Genomic DNA, 22,496 nt, shown 5'->3' on the forward strand with positions numbered 1-22,496 from the left:
ACCAGATGGACAGGATTAAAGGACCCGAGAGCCATGAGGGCACTACGAGAGTCAGCTACCACCACAAAGGAGGATTGACAACGAGAAAGCACGAGACGGAGGGCATAGAGCATAGCATAAAGATTCGCTGTGAAGATGCTAGACTCCGAAGGGAGGCGACACATATAAGTGCGGTTAGGAAAAACAACGGAGTAGCCCACACGTTCGTAGACTTAGATCCATCGGTGAAGATGGAAACGGAGCGGGAGTGTGAAGAAAAGTGCTCAAGAAAAAGGCGTTTCAGAACTGTAGGAGGAGTAAAAGCTTTAGTAATGTGGGTCAAAGATGTACAAATCTTCAGAAGGGGATCCCTCCATGGGGGTAAAGAAGGAACAATATGAGGAGAAATATGAGAAAGACGAATGGAAAGAGAGTCCTGTAAGCGAGATAGCTGGACAGAAAGAGGGAGGTGGTGAAGAGGAACAGGAGCTACAGAAGGGGTAAAAGTCAAAGCACGACAGAGGCGAGAGGAAGGATGTTGCAAGGTCCACGCCAGATAGCGAAGACAGTAGCGATCACAGCGGTCCTGGAGAGATAGGAAGCCAGTGTCAACATACAAGCTGAGGACGGGAGTCGAACGAAAGACACCAGAGCTGAGGCGCAACCTAGCATGATGCAAAGCATCAAGACAGCGAAGAGTAGAAGGAGAAGCGGACGAGTAAGCATAAGAGACATTAGTGTAAGGGGGATGACGGTGAACTTGGCGCCTCACCTCAGGAAAAGATAAACGTAACTGGTGCTTCAAGTTGAGGACGGCCGCCTCAAGCTTGTAATGCAGACACGCACAGGAGAAGGCTGGGTGGGCCTCACTGCAATTGAGGCAGCGAGCCTGGGGAGAAGAGCACTCCAACTTAGAGTGACCTTCGTCTCCACACAAGGGACAGAGAGAGAGAGAGAGAGACAGTACCGGAGCATCAGAGAGCACCATGCCCAAACCTTCAGCACTTATTACAGAGCCGAGGAGGGGGAATGTACTCTTGGACGGAGCACCTGGCACCAGCAAGAATGACAGAGGGCGGAAGGGTCCTACCATCAAAGATAATCTTCACAACTCGAAGGGGCTGATGGCGACAACCATGAGGGGAACAAGTAAACGTGTCCACCTGGAGGACAGAATGGCCCTGAGCTTTGAGGATATACCGAATATCTTCGTGGCAGTCCTGTAGATTCCAAACACCGGAGGTAACATGGGGCAGGAGGAAAACAGTGCCAACACTGGCATTCAACCGAGCGTTCTTGGAGACCCAAACAGGGGTCTCGCCAAGGCAGGATAAGGCAGCCAAGCGGGCAGCTGCATCCTTGGAAGGAGCAGCAATGACACACGTACCGAGACAGGTGGGGATAAAAGTAACAGAGGCATCTACTGAATCAACAAGGTGCCTATGGAGGGAGAAATCGTCAGGTGGTGTAGAATCCAGAGGGAGCAGATCAAAGTATTTGGCTCACGAGGCGGGACCAAAACAAGGCTTGGTACGCATCAGTACGGGGAGGGATCGTGCGAGTGCGGCCATGGTGTGGACGACACTGAGAACCCCAAGAGAGAGATAGGGGTTAAAAGGTGCAGTAGTCACAATAAGAGACTGAGCCGTGCCAGGGTCGAGGTGGTCACCACCGGGGGCTTGTGGCTCGACCCAACCACAGAGGGAGGGAAGCTGAGGGAAGTAGTCAGGAGGGTCAAAGGAGGAGCAAGGTTAGGGCCCAAAGCAGCAGTGGCTACAGAGCCAAGTCTTCTAACATGGTCCGACTCGGGGGCTTTGTCGCCCACCCCACGAGCCAGAGAAGGGATAAGAATAACGGAATTTGACATGAAAACGAGAGTCAGACATTCATTCATGAATGTGCCCCCATACCCACCATGGAGCCACAATTAGAGGCAGGACACCAAACAAGAAGCTATTGCCGATCATGTTGTGGCCCCCTAGGAGTGCGTCGTGAGTATATGCCCCACAAACGCCGCCTTTAGGACCGTCAGTTCGTCGAGATCGGGTTCAGTGACGAAAGGAGGATTGACAATAAAAGGGTCCCCTCGCTCTCGACGTCGGGAACTACAGTTCTATGGGTGCAAGAGTATGCCTCCTCAAACACCCGGGTGTCAAAATAGAAGAAGTCCAAAAGAATAATCAAAACAGCAAAAGGTCGGCAGGAAATGACAATTAGAAAGGAGAAGAGGGGGGATAATGAAACAAAAACGAAACATAAGGAAAAGGAAAAGCGATCCGGCAAAATTAGAGAAGACAGCAGCAGGAGCATAAGGCTACAAAAGGACAGAGGACTGTCCCGTGGAGCATCACACTCCGGAAGCCGACCACCAAGCCCCCTCACGGCTCCAACGAGCTGGATAGGGAGGGGGGGAGTATAAGGAAGTGGATGAGAAAGTGGTACCTGAGGTGGAGGCGATGGCGGAGTCACCTCCGACAGAGGCTCGGGATGAAGGCCTTCTTGAAGTTGGGGCCGAATCTGTAGTCAAGGAGAAGGTTGTTGTTAGTGCCACATACTAAAGAGGTGGGAACATACTTATATACATATATATATTTACCTAATAATGTGTATGGCTTATACAACTTAACAAACCTCCGGTACGTAACCTTTCATTGAACTTTATCAAAGAACTTTCAGCACTGAAACGTCAAAAAAAAAAACACAAAGATACATGAGTAAACTCTGAGATATGTGACAAGACGTGTTCCTGGTCTCTGGTGGACTAAACTGACTCAAATAAGTTTGGGAAATTCCAACTATTTAAAATCGCTGAACTCATTTTTTTTATCTAACAGTTTTTTAAGTGAATATATTTATTTAAATGAATACAGTATATTGATTTCAATGAATACATTATTTCTAGGAATATATTAAATTGTAATTGTGAAAGAAGATTTTTCCCTTGTGCTCTGTAATTTTGAAACCTGAAATATTATTTTCCCCACTACTGTCTTGCATCGTTTCTGCTCTAAGTTCTACTCTCAGTGATCAATATCCAGCTAATTGTGAGAACGGTGCCAGGGTTAAGTGCCCTCTGAGAGGTTACAATCGTGGAGTGCCCATACAGTGCCCAGTGACGGGAGGCCAGTAATTAATAACCAGAGAGAAATTAGGGGATTGCAGTCCCCTGTTCAGGGGTCTCTGCTCAGCAGTCTCTGAGCAGAAAAGCTAGCAGTGAGGGGAGGCCCTCAAGGCGTGCCAAGTTGAGGCCATCAAGGCGTGCCAAGGGGAGGCCCTCAAGGCGTGCCAAGCGACCTCAATGAGCCCAGCGACGGGAGATATACCCATATCACCGTAGTGGAGAGAGGGGACGCGGGAGCCCTCGGAGACGTAGGAGTAGGTGTGGTCGAACTCGTCGGTGATCTTAATCTTGGGTGCCAGGAGTGACGGAGTGGCCGCCGTCAGCACAGACGACGCGATGTTGTTGCACTGCGCCAGGAGTGCCAGTTGCAAAATCCCTGCAACGATTCAGAAAATTCAACAACGATTCAACTATGACTCAGATAATCATAGTTATTTTCTTATAATTATTTATATATTACAAAATTGATTATTTATTAGTAAAAGTTAACATAAAATATTATGTTAATGTTAAAATATTATGTTTTATTATTATAAAAACTTAATCAGACATTCTGAAGCATTAACTGATTATCGTGAACTCTTGTAAATCTGAGTGTCTAGTAAAACATGAGTACGCTGTAAACCTAACTGGGTATATGCTGTAAACTTACTATTTTGTAAAACTTAATAAAGTACCCTATAATGCCAAATCAGCATCCTGAAAACCTGAGTATCCTGTAAACCTAACTTAGTATCCTGTAAACCAAACTTAGTATCCTGTAACCCAAACTTAATATCCTGTAAACCTGAGCGCCGTACAAACCCAGACCATGGCGGAGGTAAGGTAATCAACGGGAGAATCCACAAAGCATGTATGGCCTGACATATAAGAACAGGAGAGAAAGGAAGGTGACCCAACCACATGGACCATCGGGGATTGAGCACCGACCCTGCAAGAAGCGACGCCGAGGGTGCACAGTGAGCCGCGCAAGTGGTTGGAGCGACCTGTGGAGGCTTCCTTACCCTTGTTGTTGGGGGCGTCCGGCTCGCCTCCCTGGAAGGCGGCGTGGGGGATGTTACGGAGGAGCCGGATGATCCTGCTGCCGCCGTAGAGGAAGGTCACACACAACACCAAGCCCCAGCTCAGGAACACCGTCTGTACTGCCCACCGCAACACCTGCAACACCGAGGAGGACGGTAACACTCATAACACACTCGTCCTTCTTTTTCCCTTCCATCCCCCCCCCCCAACACACACACACACTTCATCTCTTCTCCAAACTAACCTTCATGTTGATCTCTAGCTTTACCTCTTCTGCTTGTCCTTCAACTTCCTATTTCTTTTCTTCCTTCGTGATTCTTTTCTGTCTTTCTGCCCTGCCACCCCCCTTCCATTATCCCTCACCACTGCCCCCCACTCCGTATCGACCATTCCCCCTTACCCCCTCCCATGGTCACCCGTCAGTGTCTTGTCAGTTAAAGCCAGAACTCCAGTGAATAATACACAATGGTGAGATTTTTCAGGAATCCACATTTGGAGAGAGAGAGAGAGAGAGAGAGAGAGAGAGAGAGAGAGAGAGAGAGAGAGAGAGAGAGAGAGAGAGAGAGAGAGAGAGAGAGAGAGAGAGAGAGAGCTCAACAGTTTGATACACGGGATATCAGATCAACTGATCACATGAAGACTCTGGTACAGTTGGCTACAGGCAAATCCTGTTCCTTATATAATTATTACCTAATGTTGTTAATGAATAGAGGCTATTAATACTGATACATATGAGCAAATCCACAAAGGCCGTGACGAGGGTTCGAACCTACATCCGAGAGGATCCCAGACGAGCCTTAATCAACTGAGCTACGACATATAAAAAAATTGTAACCGGGAAATCAACTTGCCCTACCACGGATCCTGCAGTCTCTCCGAGACACAAAGCATGTTTTTACACAATTCCCCCTTGCACCCGAGGGAATACCACGACCTTGACCTACCATGATGATCCGTGGTAGGTCAAGTTTGCTCGCCACGGCCCTTGTGGATTTGTTCATTTGATGCATCACACTATTGTGATTTCTGTGTGTACTGATACATATATCAGGCTCATAAAATAAGGGGGCTACTCTACGAGTAAGTAAGTAATTATCAAAAGAAGGCACCTAACCAGGAAGGCTATGTAGCACCATCAAATGTGCAAAATAATCAGAGGGCGCTAAATATCACCAAGGATGCCAATACGAGAACAGAATCGCATAAGGCGAACTATATCAAAAGTATCCGATTCACCAAGAATTCTATCGAGGGACAAGTGACCGCGAGGGACGGTCGGAAAGCAAGACACACCCTCATCCTGGAAGTCTGGACATTCAACAAGGATATGCATGACTGTAAGAGGTAACAATGCAATTTGGACAATAAGGAGTAGGGCGATGCTCCATTAAGTAACTGTGAGTTAAGTGAGTATGGACAATACGCAACCTTGCTAGAGCCGTTTTCCACTGCCGGTTACGGTGGCAGGAGTAAGGCCACAAGGACGCACTACGCTTAAGAGTACACAGCTTGTTACCAACTACAGACGACCAACAACCCTGCCAACGGGCAAGGATGGAGGAATGAATAACCGGGTAAAAGTTTAAATAAGGAATACCTTTACGGGAGATGGGACAAGAGCGGATAGTTTCTCTATCGGCAGCATCCGCATGCTCATTACAAGAAACACCAATATGGCTGGGAACCCAGCAAAACTCTACAGATTTAAATGTACTAGAAATAAGAAACAGCCAATGTTGAATCTCGACAAGGACCGGATGGACAGGATTAAAGGACCCTAGAGCCATGAGGGCACTACAAGAGTCAAAGACAACTGTAAAGAATGATTGACAATGAGAAAGCAGGAGACGGAGAGCATAGAGAATAGCATAAAGTTCCACTGTGAAGATGCTAGTCTCTGAAGGAAGGCGACACATACAAGTGCAGTCAGGAAAAACAACAGAGTAGCCTACACCGTTTGCAGACTTAGACTCATCGGTGAAGATAGAAACAGAGCAGGAGTGCGAAGACAAGTGCTCCAGGAAAAGACATTTCAGAACCATAGAAGGGTAAAAGCTTTAGTGATGAGGCTCAAGGATGAACAAAACTTTGGAAGGGAGACTCTCCACGGGGCAAAGAAGGAGGAGAAACACACGAGGAGAAACATTAGAAATACGAGCTGAAACAGAATTCTGTAAGCGATATAGCCGGATAGAAAGAGGGAGGTGGTGAAGAGGAACAGGAACTGCAGGTGGGGTAAAAGTCAAAGCACGAAAGAGGCGAGAGGAAGGATGTTGTAAGGACTGCGCAAGATAGCAAAGACAGTAGCGATCACGGCGGTCCTTGAGAGATAGGAAGCCAGTGTCAACATACAAGCTGAGGGCGGGAGTCGAACGAAAGGTACCAGAGCTGAGGCGCAACCCAGTATGGTGCAAAGCGTCAAGACGGCGAAGAGTAGAAGGAGAAGCAGACGAGTAAACAGGGCAACCATAATCGAGTTTAGACAAGATGAGAGAGGAATGTAAAGAGAGGAGTGAGCGCCTATCTGTCCGCCAAGAAGTATGGGACAAAACCTTAAAGAGGGTAAGGGCCTGAGAGCATTCAACTCGGAGGTAAGAGATATGGGGCGACCAAGACAAACGAGTGTCAAAGATTAACCCCAAAAGCTTAGCGGAATCCCTGTACACAAGGGTATGACCATAAAGCGACAAAGAGGGACGAAGAACGACAAGCATCCGAATAAAAGTCATAGCACAAGTCTTAGACATAGAAAACTTGAAGCCATGATCGGTGGCCCAAGACGACACGGCATCAATCGCAAGTTGAAGCCGCCGTTGAAGGAGAGGCGAATCATCACCCCGACAGCAAAGGGTAAGATCGTCAACATAGAGAACGGAGAAGACGCCAGAAGGAAAGGAGGAAAGAAGACCATTGAGGGCAACTAGAAAGAGAGTACTGCTCAGAATACTACGTTGGGACACACCCTGATATTGCCGAAAAGGGGCAGAGAGAGAGGTACCAAGCCTCACTCGAGAAGAACGACGAGAGAAGAAACTTTGGAGGAAGAGAGGGAGATTACCACGAAGGCCAAAAGAATGAAGTTGGGGCAGAATATGATACTGCCAGGTAGTATCGTAAGCATTTTCCAGGTTAAAAAGGACGGCAACAACGGAGGTCTTCGCAGCAAAAGCAGTACGAATATAGACCTCTAAGTTCACCTGGACATCCGTCGTGTTGCGATACTTGCGAAAACCAAATTGAGAAGGGGAGAGGTGGTGATAGCGTTCTAAGAACCACATCAGACGAACATTAACCATACGTTCAAAGAGCTTGCAGACACAACTCGTGAGGGCAATAGGGAGAAAGTCCTTGGGGGATGACCCGAGAGACCCTAGTTTCCGAACAGGGAGACCAACAGTATCGAGCCAGTCCTCAGGGACTGACAACGACTCCCAGACCTGATTAAGCAGACTCAGTAATTACTGAGACGTGCATGGAGAGAGATGGTGAAGCATCTCATAATGAATGCCATCGGAGCCCGCCACCGTAAAACCGCAGAGGGCTCAGAGAGAGAGAAGGGATCACTATAGGGAAGGCTGAGATGGGTACAGAAACCTAAAGGTCGAGATTCAACAATAGGCTTACGAAGAAGGAAGGATTGAGGAAGATGAGAACCAGAGCTAACAGATGAAAAGTGGGAACCCAATTTGGTCGCGACCTGCAACGGGTCCGCCACAAGAGTACCACGGAGGTAAAGGATCGGCAAGACATCGGGAATGAACTTACCCGCTATCTTGTGGATACGCTTCCAGATCTGCGACTGAGGAGTTTCGGACGTAATGGTGGAGACATAAGATGTACAACACGTACGTTTAGCTGTATGGATGGTTCTACGGGCCACTGCACTCGTCTTTCAAAACAAAATAAAAGACTCAACCGTCTGCCGGCTGCGGTGTCTCTTCCAGGCTGCACGCTTACAGCGGACAGCCCGAGCACAGTCCGCATTCCACCAGGGAACGCACTTCCGCATGCCCCAGGAGGTAGAGTGGAGGGCAGCGTCGAAGATGGTATCATGAAAAAGGAAGAGGGTGCGAGGAAGAGGCAGAGAGGAGAGGTCAGAGAGAGAGTAGCACGGAAAGTGAATAGGTTTCAGTCAGCTTTGGCAAACTGCCACCAAGGGAAGGAGAGGGGAGGGTGAAAAGAGAAAAAGGTAACAAGTATGGGTAAACGGTCACTATTATGGAGCTCATCAAGAACCCGCCACGTGAGATCTAAGTAAAGGGACGACGAGCAGAGAGAAAGACCAAGACAGGAAAGGGTGCGAGTTCGAGAGTCCACATGGGTTGGCTCACCAGAATTCATTAGAGACAGGGAAGAAGAGAGGACAAATGGTTTGAGAAGGTGGCCCTGGGTGTTTGTCAGAACATCACCCCAGAGGGTATGTAGACAGTTGATATTACCCAACAGGAGCACCGGCTCAGGCAAGGAGTCTAGGAGATGCTTAAGATCAGGAAGGGAAAGCGAGACATTTAAGGGGAGATAAATGGAACAGTCTGTATACCATTTACTCACAAAAACACGTGCAGCAGAACATTGGACAATGCGGATCTCCCCTTATAGGACAATGCGGCTAAGCGGGTAGCTGCATCCGGTGAAGGAGCAGCGACGATACGTGTACCTAAACTAATGAGGTTAAAAGTAACAGAGGTATCCACTGAATCAACAAGATATTTATGGAGTGAGAAATTGTCAGGATGTGTAGAATCCAGAGGGAGATCAAAATATTTAGCCCACGAAGCAGGACCAAGCAAGGCGTGGTACGTATTAGAATGGGAAGGGATCGTGCGAGTGCGGCCGTGGCGTGAACGGCGTTGAGAACCCCCAGAGAGAGAGAGAGGGGGTTAAAATGTGCAGTAGTCACAAAGAGAGACTGAGCCGCACCAGGGGACGAGGGGGTCACCGCTGGGGGTGTATGGCTCGACCCAACCACAGGAGGGAGGGGAGCCAGGCAGAGCAGTCAGGAGGGTCAAAGGAGGAGCTTGGTCTGGGCCCAATGTAGTGGGGGTTATAGAGTCTGGTCTTCCAACACAGTCCGACTCAAGGGCTTGGTCGCCCACCCCACGAGCCTGAGAAGTCATAAGAGGAACAGTATTCAGCGACATGAAAACGAGAGGTAATACTTTCATTCACGACTGTGCCCCCGTACCCATCACAGAGCCACAATTAGAGGATAGGATACCCAACAAGAGACATGTTGCCAGTCTTGCCGGGACCCCCGAGGGGTGCGTCGTGAGTATACGCCCCACAAACGCCACCTTAAGAACCGTCAGTCCGTCGAGATCGGGTTCAGTGACGAAAGGAGGATTGACAATAAAAGGGTCCCCTTGCTCGAGACGTTGTGTACTATAGTTCTATGGGTGAGAGAGCATGCCTCCCCAAACACCCGGGCATCAAAACAGAAGAAGTCCGAAAGAATAATCAAGACTGGCAAAAGATCAGCAGGAAATGACAATTAGAAAGGGGAAGAGAGGGGGAAGAAAAATGAAACACAAGGAAAAGGAAATGAGTTCAGGCAAAATTGGTAAAGACAGCAGCAGGAGCATAAGGCTGCAAAAGGTCAGAGGACTGACCCATGGAGCATCACACTCCGGCAGCTGCCCACCAAGCCCCCTCACGACGCCAATGGACCAGAAAGGGAGGAGGTGGCGAGCACAAGACTTCTGCTTTAGTATTGGTATTGGTGAAATCTTATCTAATTCACCGCCTTAGCTATATCTAGCAAGCTTCAGTAGGTGCCCCCTTACTACATCTCTGGTCATCTCTAAGTCTTCCAGTTTTTCTTGGCTTGACCGGATTCTCTCCCAGTTCAGGCTTTTCCTCCCTTGATTTATTGCAAAACTCTGCTGGAATATCATTTTGAGTTCCTCACACATGTCTCTGTCATTCTCCGTCTCATAAAACGTTTCATTACTTGCGTGTGTGTGTCTCCGTACTTACCTACCTACCTACCAGAGTTTGCAGGATCAAGAGTTAGCTCCTTAGCTCCCACCCCTGTGTGTGAGAGTGAGTGAGTGTGTGTGTGTGTGTGTGTGTGTGTGTGTGTGTGTGTGTGTGTGTGTGTGTGTGTGTGTACTCACCTATATGTGCTTGCAGGATCGAGCATTGACTCTTGGATCCCGCCTTTCTAGCTATCGGTTGTTTACAGCAATGACTCCTGTCCCATTTCCCTATCATACCTAGTTTTAAAAGTATGAATAGTATTTGCTTCCACAACCTGTTCCCCAAGTGCATTCCATTTTTCTACTACTCTTACGCTAAAAGAAAACTTCCTAACATCTCTGTGACTCATCTGAGTTTCCAGTTTCCACCCATGTCCCCTCGTTCTGTTATTATTACGTGTGAACATTTGATCTATTTCCACTTTGTCAATTCCCCTGAGTATTTTATATGTCCCTATCATATCTCCTCTCTCCCTTCTTTTCTCTAGTGTCGTAAGGTTCAGTTCCTTCAGCCGCTCTTCATATCCCATCCCTCGTAGCTCTGGGACAAGCCTCGTCGCAAACCTCTGAACCTTCTCCAGTTTCTTTATGTGTTTCTTCAGGTGGGGGCTCCATGATGGCGCGGCATACTCTAAGACGGGTCTCACGTAGGCAGTGTAAAGCGCCCTAAAAGCTTCCTCATTTAGGTTTCTGAATGAAGTTCTAATTTTCGCCAGTGTAGAGTACGCTGCTGTCGTTATCCTATTTATATGTGCCTCAGGAGTTAGATTAGGTGTCACATCCACTCCCAGGTCTCTTTCTCGAATCGTTACAGGTAGGCTGTTCCCCTTCATTGTGTACTGTCCCTTTGGTCTCCTGTCACCTGATCCCATTTCCATAACTTTACATTTACTGGTGTTAAACTCCAGTAGCCATTTCTCTGACCATCTCTGCAGCCTGTTTAAGTCCTCTTGGAGGATCCTACAATCCTCGTCTGTCACAACTCTTCTCATTAATTTTGCGTCATCTGCAAACATCGACATGTATGATTCCACTCCTGTAAACATATCATTTACGTAAATTAGAAAGAGGATTGTCCCAGCACCGATCCTTGAGGTACTCCACTTGTTACTGTTCGCCAGTCCGACTTTTCGCCCCTTACCATTACCCTCTGGCTCCTTCCTGTTAGGTAGTTCTTCACCCATACTAGGGCCTTTCCGCTTACTCCTGCCTGCCTCTCAAGTTTGTATAGCAGTCTCATGTGCGGTACCGTATCAAAGGCCTTTTGGCAGTCAAGAAATATGCAGTCTGCCCAGCCTTCTCTGTCCTGCCTTATCCTTGTTACTTTATCATAGAATTCTAAAAGGTTTGTTAGGCATGATTTCCCTGTCCAGAACCCATGTTGGTGCTTGTTTACAAACCCAATGCTCTCCAGGTGCTCAACAAGTCTTAGCCTAATTATTCTTTCAAGTATTTTGCAGGGGATGCTTGTCAGTGATACGGGTCTGTAGTTAAGTGCCTCCTCCCTATCCCCCTTTTTGAAAATCGGTACGACATTTGCCTCCTTCCAGCAACTGGGCAATTCTCCCGACATAAGTGACTCATTGAAGATCATTGCCAGAGGCACGCTGAGAGCCTGCGCTGCCTCTTTAAGTATCCACGGTGATACTTTGTCTGGTCCAACAGCTTTATTTGCATCCAGTGTTGTCAACTGTTTCATTACATCCTCTGCTGTCACCTCTATATCTGATAGTCTTTCATCTTGGGTAATCTCTTCTAACAATGGGAGCTGCTCAGGCTCGGTAGTGAACACTCCATGGAATTTTGCATTCAGTACCTCGCAGATTTCCTTGTCGCTTTCTGTATATGCCCCTTCTGTTTTCCTCAGTCTTGTCACTTGGTCATTTACCGACATCTTCCTTCTTATATGGCTATGTAGTAATTTTGGTTGCTTTTTCGCTTTGACTGCAATATCGTTCTCATAATTTCTTTCCGACACTCGTCTTATGTTAATGTAATCATTCCTAGCTCTGTTACATCTAATCCTGTTGTCCTCTGTCCTTTGCCTTCTGTACTTCCTCCACTCCCTCCTGCTTCTCACCTTTGCTTCCTGACACTGTCTATTAAACCATGGGTTATTATATTCCCTCCTGCTTTTTTCCTTTATTGTTGGAATAAATCTATCTTCAGCCTCCTTGCATTTCAATATGACTTGGTTCATCATACCTTGCACTGTTTTTCCTCTAAGTTCTTCCTCCCACTGCACTTCTCCCAGGTAGTCCCTTATCCTTCTGTAGTCCCCTTTTCTGTAATCAAGTCTCCTTTCCCGGACCTCTTGTCCTTTGGTCACAATTTTAAGCTCCATCATGTAGTCAAAGGCTAGGACACAATGGTCACTAGCTCCTAGTGGTATTTCATGTTCCAACTGCTCGATGTCTTCTACATTCTGAGTGATAATGAGATCTAATAGGCTGGGCGTATCCCCTCCTCTTTCCCTAGTATCTTCTTTCACATGCTGTGTTAGGAAATTCCTGTCAATAACGTCTACCAGCTTCGCTCCCCAGGTCTCCTCCCCGCCATGGGGATTCCTCGTTTCCCAATCTATCTCTCCGTGATTTAGGTCCCCCATGACCAGCAGCTTCGCTCTCATTCTATGCGCTAAAGTTGCTGCCCTCTGCAGTTCATCCATACATGTCTTGTTGCTGTCCTCGTACTCCTGCCTGGGCCTTCTACTGTTTGGTGGGGGATTGTAGAGTATCAAGATTACAATCTTCTTCCCATCCACTGTCAGAGTTCCATGTATGAAGCTTGTGCTTTCATTGGTACCCGGATTTTCCAGCTCATCAAACTTCCATTTCCGCTTTATTAGTAGTGCCACTCCTCCTCCCTGTCTCTGTGTCCTTTCTTTTCTTATCACCTGGTACCCCTCTGGAAAGATTGCATCCGAGATCATGCCATTTATTTTAGTTTCCACTATTGCCACTATGTCTGGGTCTGCCTCACTAACTCTTTCTTTTATCTCTTCTGCTTTATTGGCTACCCCATCAGCATTGGTGTACCAAACCTTGAGACTCTTCTTGGAAACTCGGGTGTCAGAGTTCCCCCTTTCACCAGGGGTCTGGGGGGAACTGGGGGGTGTCTGGGGGGCAAGTGGGGGCTGTGGGGGTGAGTGGGGGGGTGCTAGGGGGGTGCCTGGGAGTGCCTGGTAGGCGAATGGGGTCTGGGCATCTAGGGGGGTAGGAAGGGCATAATGGGTCTGAAAGTTAGGGGTCTGAATAGCATAGGGGGGTTGAGAAATAGAGTGAGACTGAGAGTGTGTGTGTGTGTGTGTGTGTGTGTGTGTGTGTGTGTGTGTGTGTGTGTGTGTGTGTGTGTGTATGTGTGTGTGTGTGTATGTGTGTGTGTGTGTGTGTGTGTGTGTGTGTGTGTGTGTGTGTGTGTGTGTGTGTGTGTGTGTGTGTGTGTACTCACCTATTTGTACTCACCTATTTGTGCTTGCAGGATCGAGCATTGACTCTTGGATCCAGCCTTTTCAGCTATCGGTTGTTTACAGCAATGACTCCTGTCCCATTTCCCTATCATACCTAGTTTTAAAAGTATGAATAGTATTTGCTTCCACAACCTGTTCCCCAAGTGCATTCCATTTTCCCACTACTCTCACGCTAAAAGAAAACTTCCTAACATCTCTGTGACTCATCTGGGTTTCCAGTTTCCACCCATGTCCCCTCGTTCTGTTATTATTACGTGTGAACATTTCATCTATTTCTGTGTGTGTGTGTGTGTGTGTGTGTGTGTGTGTGTGTGTGTGAGTGTGAGTGTGAGTGTGTGTGTGTGTGTGTGTGTGTGTGTGTGTGTGTGTGTGTGTGAGTGTGAGTGTGAGTGTGAGTGTGAGTGTGAGTGTGTGTGTGTGTGTGTGTGTGTGTGTGTGTGTGTGTGTGTGTGTGTGTGTGTGTGGTGATACATAGGTAAGTTAACTGACTGCATTGGGACGCACAAGTAACTTAATATTCTTCACGTATCGCAGACTTGCAGTTAAACCTTTCTTCTGAGTGCTATAAAATGGAATAACGACGAGGGGAAAATAAGCAATATGCACAAGCAAATTGGCGTGAGATTACACCTGGCCCTCCAGCGTTACTTGACGTCGTCGAGGGGCAGCTCAGTAGAGTCCGTGGTGTTGCTTGAGCGCAAGATCTGCAGAGCCGAGTCTTACAGACGTGGCCGTCAAGAACAGCTCGCAGGAATCCAGACTTGTTGCCGTCCTCAAGAGACCCATAATCTCCGAATTACAGTGATCTGTTGTACTTGGTTTTATTCACACTCAAACATTAATATTAACCTCTTCATGTGCGTGAGGAGAAAGGGTGAGGGGGGGGGATAGAGGCTAGGTTGGTGAGAAGGGAGAGGGAGGGTAGGGGGATAGAACGGAAGAGGGAGGTGGAGGATAGGGCAGGACAGAGGGAGTTAAGAGTTGGGTTGGTAAGGAGTGTATGTGTCTTGGATGGGTTTACACAAGTAATACACACTAACATGCTACGAGAAACTCTTAGGAGCAGGACGGTGGGATTGAACCGCCGTCTGACATCACCCGAGAAGAATTTCTCTTGGATGATATTGTTCGGTTCTTAACATCGGGAATAATGAAATAATTGCATGGTTCACATTCCAAAGCTCAGACGTTAAGCAGCCCCTGATCACTAAAAGAAGCTGCCAAGACGATAGATATATTACATGACAACTTTGGACGCGACGCAAACACATAACAGATAAGTCAAACGATGGAGATGGAGATAGTGGCGGTGGCATTCCCTATGACATTGTCGTAAACTGTTTCAGACGGGCTTGAGATACGAGGACACCAGCGAGAGACGGACCGACCCCGATAGAGCTTCCAGTAACATTTCCGAAGCTCCAAAGGTAAAGCTTCAGAAATACAGAATAAAAAAACATATGGGTCATATTGTACCAAGTTTTTGAAAACTGACGAAGGTGTCGTAAATTTTCTCAAATAAAAAATAATATTAATATTGATTTGAATTTCGTGTAAAGCTAGGATTAAGGCAGGTTATGTTAGGTGTTTAGGTTCTGTCGGCAGGGTGACTGGCTGGCAGGGTGTCTGGCTGGCAGGGTGACTGGCTGACAGGGTGACTGGCTGGCAGGGTGACTGGCTGGCAGGGTTACTGGCTGGCAGGGTGACTGGTTGAGCAAGTGGTTTGCATGGCAACAGCCAGGCAGGAAAGGACGCACAAAGGATATGACGCAAACAGACATCATATTGTTGACACCTTCGTATAATTCTCAAACCTGCCGCTAGAGGGCTACAGAGATGTGTATAAAGTTACACAAACCTGCCGCTAGAGGGCTACAGAGATGTGTATAAAGTTACACAAACCTGCCGCTAGAGGGCTACAGAGATGTGTATAAAGTTACACAAACCTGCCGCTAGAGGGCTACAGAGATGTGTATAAAGTTACACAAACCTGCCGCTAGAGGGCTACAGAGATGTGTATAAAGTTACACAAACCTGCCGCTAGAGGGCTACAGAGATGTGTATATAGTTACACAAACCTGTCGCCTGAGATGCTACAAAATGGCTATGACGGCTTCGATAAGCCTTATAAAATATCTAATATATTCAAATATAATAAAATAATCCCAATATAAAATAATATTTTCCAAAGTAAATAAAATTTTGGAATACTAGAATTTTATTCCAATGTATTTAATAAAGGAAAATATATTCCACAGGTTTATTACACTATATTTTACTTGTGATTAGGTAAATATACTGCTGAGAAAATTATACAAAGCCTATTTATGTTTTTGAACAAAATCTGGTTTTAACCAACAAATAAACTCCACTAATTAAGGAAAATATTTTAGAAAACATTCGTCCCTGAAATATCATCCAAAAAGTTCTTAAAAATCCTAAACAAATACGTCTGTGGTAGACAAAAGCAAAATTGCAACCATTTTTCCCTACTTGCATTAATCAGCATAATCTTGTCACTAATCTGGAAGAAAGCCAGTGTTGTGGCTGTCAATTAGAAGAAAACACGATATCATTAGAAAATCATACAGCAATATACATTCTCTTGCCGGTGGGAAGATCCTTAAACAAATCCTTATTGAAGGGCTAGAAAAAGCACTTTGATAAAATTATTTTGTAATAAGCAATTTGATTTTAGAAATGAAATAAGCACAGCAAATTTATTGCTACAGTTTACATCGGAATGGAACACGAGTCTCGGCTGTAGAGAGGATACATACAATCGTCTTGAATATTGCTGGAGCATTTGATAAAGATTAGCATTAAGAATTGGTGTTGTAAGCTTAAGAGGCTGGGAGTTGAAAGGAATCTTCTGCATCTCATTAAATTTGCGTAAGTAACTGAGCCTTGCAGGTTGTCTTCAAGAATCAGTCCCACGGGGAACATACCACACAGACAGTATTTCTGTTCCTTAGTGTAGCGTGATCTTCGCTCGTGTGGAACATCTCCTGGGATAACATCTTGAAGTTAATACCAGAGGCTAGCCCCTAAGGAGATGATTGTATCCATCGACTTTTTTCAGTAGACAAGACAGAAGACGTGAATCATGTCAACGTTAATCTTAGGAATAGTTTATCAAGCCCTTTCATCTAGCGAGAAGAGTCAAAACACGGCCGCTCATCTAGCGAGAAGAGTCACAACACTGCTACTCATCTAGCAAGATGAGTCACAACACTGCCACTCATCTAGCGAGAAGAGTCACCACACGGCCTCCATTATAGATATCTTTAAAGTTACTCCAAGCAGAGGAAGACTTTGTTGCTTGTATTAATATTAGCGTGATCTCTAACCCCCCAGCCATGCCCCACCAAGCCATGCCCCACCCAGCCATGCCCCACCAAGCCATGCCCCACCCAGCCCCGTACCTCCCCACACTTCCCGCTCCGCCTCTTGTATTCATTTCTACACTGCCCCATTTCGGCCTACATTGAAGCCGCGCCTCACCCATCAACACCCTGCTTCACTGTGTCTTGTTCACCCTTCCTGCCCCCGTCACCTGCCCTTCCTCGTCCCGCCCTTCGACCCCCGCCTGGTCCTGCCCACCTGCACTGGCTCCCTCCTTCCGCCACTTTCTGCCCTCCCCCTTAAGTGCAGTTTTACCACCATGATGCCGAAGAAGATTTTCATGTAACGATTAGCATTCTCTTTACATTTATGATTTTTTTAACACACACACACACACACACACACACACACACACACACACACACACACACACACACACACACACACACACACACACACACACACACACAGTTTCCATACACAGTTTCAAATGTAGATATGATAGAGCCCAGTAGGCTCAGGAATCTGTACACCAGTTGATTGACAGTTGAGAGGCGGGACCAAAGAGCCAAAGCTCAACCCCCGCAAGCACAATTAGGTGAGTACAATTAGGTGAGTACACACACACACACACACACGCGCACGGACACACGCTAATGCAATCTCACAACCCTAATGGAGAGACAAAACATGGTAAGATTCTCAGGATAATATTCATGCTGGTAAAAGAAAGCCTCTTGAAGAGGAGAGGAAGTAGGACAAGAGGACATAGATGGAAGTCAAAAAAGCAAATGTGTCACAACAATTTTTTAAAGAAATATTCGTACTCCTTATGGTTGGTAAACAAATAGAATACACAGAAAACACTCCCAGAACCCCCCCACCATCCACAACCTTATTGACAAACAAATTCGTATTCCAAGAAATTTAAATGTAAATGCAACAAGTTCAAGTTCAAGTATGTTTACTGAGACAATAAAAAATACATCTCAAAGGGGATAGAGTAGCTTAGGGTATTTCTACCCCCCATAGAACAGGTACAAGCAAGCCAGTAAGCGGGGCCTAAGGAGCTAGACCTGACTCCCTCTATAGTCACTCTCAGGTAAGTAAGCACCCTCACGCCCCCGCCAATATGTCTCACCTCTCCACTGGCAGGTTACAGTTGACAATATTGATTGCCATTAGCGAGAGTAACTACTGCCAGTGACAAGGGTGCCGCTGTGGGTGGGAGGGGGGAGGGGGGGTGATGGAGCCGTGTTTGTGGGTTTATAATTAGCAAGACATGGTAACTGATGGGGGTGAAGGTGGGGGGGGAGGGTGGAGGGGGTGGGGGGGGAGGACAGAAAGGAAAAGATAGAGAGAATGTAAGAAATACCATGTGTGTGTGTGTGTGTATGTGTGTGTGTGTGTGTGTGTGTGTGTGTGTGTGTGTGTGTGTGTTTGCTACTTGTGCCTGCACAGCATCACACACCTGAAGCATCACACACCTGAAGCATTTGTGACGATAATCTCTTTCAAGAGAGATTGAGCCTGCTCTTCCCTACAAAGTACGTCAATATACAAGATAATATAGAAGATACGTCCAGCAAGTATCGCCAAACGTTTTGCCCAGAGAGCAAATCGTACCCAGCACACAGTGACACCTGCTACCTACCACCGCCGTAACCAGCAACCTGCTCATCCTTTGCCTGCCTGTCGCTGATTGGCTGGTGTCCCGTCGCACCTGCCCTCCGCCTCCGCCACAAGTTGATGTCTGGGCTGCAGTGCGCTAATATTGTCAGAATATCTCAGTGCTCCAAGCAGTTGACATCTCTCGCTGGTAGACTAAGCCTTGGCTTTCGTGTACTAAGGGAGGTGGCAGCTCGAAGCCAATATTCCAGCATCACTAATATTTTATTTTGCTATCACTGTAACTCACTTGTCTTAACGTAACTTTTCATTTGCCAGTGATTATTCATATTTTGTTTGTTGACTAGTCTTTCATATTTTATGTGCTTAACTTTATTCATGTCTTGTTTTTCTAAAGTAATTAAAATTCCATTGTTAATTTACTTGTGTTTTGTGTGTCTTCCCATTACCTTACCACAGACGAAAGCTCCAGCTTTTCTCTTCTTTTTTCTATTATGTGACGAGGCCCTGCCCCTAGCTTTTGAAACAGCCGAACACCAACGCTTTACCGTCACACATTACACACCTGAAGCATCACACACATCTTACAACTCTTTTGGTAATAACAGAGAACATTATTCTTCAGCATCTTGGCATTCCTATCTCTCTCTCTCTCTCTCTCTCTCTCTCTCTCTCTCTCTCTCTCTCTCTCTCTCTTCATCCTTAGCCTTTCCGTTCCTCACCTGAAGGTGGCTCTCGAAGGCTGTGACAATATCTGAGACGAGGACGAGGGCGAAGTGGGTAGTGATGACCAGACTCAAGGCTGATTTGCGCCGCAGGGTCTCTGGCCGGAACTTCACCTGTCGGGGTGAACAATGAACAAGAATGAACAACAAATGTATAGGTAAAAGTAATGAAGTCCAATACACGACCTCAAATAATGGTTGCTGGCCACAGAAAGACTTCGTCGTCAGTCTTTGTGGCAGTCTTTATTAAGAGAGATGGTCTTAAGACTGTAAGGACATTTTCATGGTCGTACAGTGGGATTGAACTCGCCTCCCTACACTTCCGGGGAACACACACACACACACACATACACACATATATACACACACACGCACGCCTGGCTTCAACATTTTCTAAAAAATACATTATGTTCATGTTGTTCCATTGCTCTTTCAGATAATACCTTAGACTTTTCTTATACTTAAGTGTACGTCTAATTCAGACGTAGCAAAAAGCCATAAATCTAATTAAAACACACAAATCTTATAAGACTTATTCAAACGAGCCCATTATCAAAACAGTTCAATTTTAAAATACTCCATAAATCAACTTAACCAAAACACCTCATCTTACCTTACCTAGAAGCAGCTATGCACTTCCCTCGATATATTAACATTCATTTATTTTGAGATAAAAACTTACATGATTAAATAGTGGGAAAATTTCACCCAGTGAGTTGGTTGTCGGCTGTACAGGCCCAATATTATCTTTTAAGTCCAATACTGACCTTATATAACATGTTTAAACAAACAAACGCCACCCCACATGTGCCGTGTTCACACATATGGGTTTCAAGCACACTCACACACACACGAAACCTCACGAGATGTGTTCTAACACGCACACGAAACATCACGAAACGTGTACTAACACGCACACGAAACCTATGTGCGTGTGGTATTCAAACACACGAAATCTGGCGCCGTGTTACAAAGCTGATGTACCTCACAAATTCAATTGGCTTCACTGTGACGGGTATTGATACTCTCTTTTACGGCCGCTTACCGACTTTCTGCGAGAGATGAGACCAGATTTTGCAATTCTGACAGAAGTGCAGCTCAGTAGGTGTATCGTTTTATATATATATATATATATATATATATATATATATATATATATATATATATATATATATATATATATATATATATATATAAATAAAATTGGCTGGTGTCCCGTCGCACTATATATATATATATATATATATATATATATATATATATATATATATATATATATATATATATATATATATATATATATATATATATATATTAGTATATTTTGGTAGCAGTCTTTCCTGTAGACATATATTATTAAATATGACAGAAAAAGTAAGATTAATAATTCTAACACGAATTTTCTCGATTTTTCTTATGTTTCTTTTCACTGTTGATGGTAAATGAAAAATCAATTCTCCAAAATTCATTTTTATTTCTAGTCTATAGACTAGAAATAAAAATAAATTTTGGAGAATTGATTTTTCATTTACCATCAACAGTGAAAAGAAACATAAGATCGAGGAAATTCGTGTTAGAATTATTAATCTTACTTTTTCGGTCATATTTAATAATATATATATATATATATATATATATATATATATATATATATATATATATATATATATATATATATATATATATATATATATATATATGCGAACAAGCCTGAATGGTCCCCAGGACTATATGCGAATGAAAACTCACACCCCAGAAGTGACTCGAACCCATACTCCCAGAAGCAACGCAACTGGTAACTACAGGGCGCCTTAATCCGCTTGACCATCACGGCCGTCAAAAGGAAGTGATAGCCGAGGCTATTTGAGCCACTTCCCCGACGGCAACTCGGATGGTAATCTTGGGCATAGCATTTCACCAAATCACCTCATTCTTTGGGGCACACGTGAGGAACACAAATGCGAACAAGCCTGAATGGTCCCCAGGACTATATGCGAATGAAAACTCACACCCCAGAAGTGACTCGAACCCATACTCCCAGAAGCAACGCAACTGGTAACTACAGGGCGCCTTAATCCGCTTGACCATCACGGCCGTCAAAAGGAAGTGATAGCCGAGGCTATTTGAGCCACTTCCCCGACGGCAACTCGGATGGTAATCTTGGGCATAGCATTTCACCAAATCACCTCATTCTTTGGGGCACACGTGAGGAACACAAATGCGAACAAGCCTGAATGGTCCCCTTGACGGCCGTGATGGTCAAGCGGATTAAGGCGCCCTGTAGTTACCAGTTGCGTTGCTTCTGGGAGTATGGGTTCGAGTCACTTCTGGGGTGTGAGTTTTCATTCGCATATAGTCCTGGGGACCATTCAGGCTTGTTCGCATTTGTGTTCCTCACGTGTGCCCCAAAGAATGAGGTGATTTGGTGAAATGCTATGCCCAAGATTACCATCCGAGTTGCCGTCGGGGAAGTGGCTCAAATAGCCTCGGCTATCACTTCCTTTTGACGGCCGTGATGGTCAAGCGGATTAAGGCGCCCTGTAGTTACCAGTTGCGTTGCTTCTGGGAGTATGGGTTCGAGTCACTTCTGGGGTGTGAGTTTTCATTCATATATATATATATATATATATATATATATATATATATATATATATATATATATATATATATATATATATATATATATATATATATATATATATATTGCACCCTTCTTAACACCCCCTGAAGCATCACAGCCAACTTCAGAGACACACCTTTCCAGTCTCAAGTTAGGCGTGAAAGATTACTTGGTCCAGAGTTCGATGCTGCTCGCAAGGGCCGAGATCAAAGAGTTCATCACAAACGATGATTTTTACCTTAGAACGGAAAATATATTTTTTTCCGAGCATGGAGGAAAGCGTTGGTGGAGGCCAGCAGTGATGTAAGGCAGCGCCAGTGTAAGGCAACACCAGTGTAAGGCAGCGCCAGTGTAAGGCAGCGCCAGTGTAAGGCAGCGCCAGTGTAAGGCAGCGCCAGTGTAAGGCAGCACCAGTGTAAGGCAGCGCCAGTGTAAGGCAGCACCAGTGTAAGGCAGCACCAGTGTAAGGCAGCGCCAGTGTAAGGCAGCACCAGTGTAAGGCAGCACCAGTGTAAGGCAGCACCAGTGTAAGGCAGCACCAGTGTAAGACAGCACCAGTGTAAGACAGCACCAGTGTAAGGCAGCACCAGAGTAAGGCAGCACCAGT

General features: G+C 45.7%; 1 protein-coding gene across 5 annotated transcripts in view; it reads right to left on the bottom strand.

Annotated features, from left to right (window-relative positions):
• Nucleotides 1–22,496, bottom strand: part of LOC123746900 (uncharacterized) — a 106,705-nt gene that overhangs the window by 6,170 nt on the left and 78,039 nt on the right. For 4 of the 5 annotated variants that reach the window (XM_069319658.1, XM_045728757.2, XM_045728758.2 and 1 more), the window contains 4 exons: nt 19,267–19,383; nt 4,105–4,258; nt 3,303–3,476; nt 2,422–2,496 (listed from right to left, as the gene is read on the bottom strand). In XM_069319658.1, the coding sequence (XP_069175759.1) occupies nt 2,422–2,496; nt 3,303–3,476; nt 4,105–4,258; nt 19,267–19,383 (520 nt within the window). The remainder of the gene's footprint in view (nt 1–2,421; nt 2,497–3,302; nt 3,477–4,104; nt 4,259–19,266; nt 19,384–22,496) is intronic. The other variant, XM_069319659.1, reaches the window with a different exon arrangement.

This window comes from Procambarus clarkii, chromosome 93, assembly GCF_040958095.1.
Source record: "Procambarus clarkii isolate CNS0578487 chromosome 93, FALCON_Pclarkii_2.0, whole genome shotgun sequence".
NCBI classification, from domain to species: Eukaryota; Metazoa; Arthropoda; class Malacostraca; order Decapoda; family Cambaridae; genus Procambarus; species Procambarus clarkii.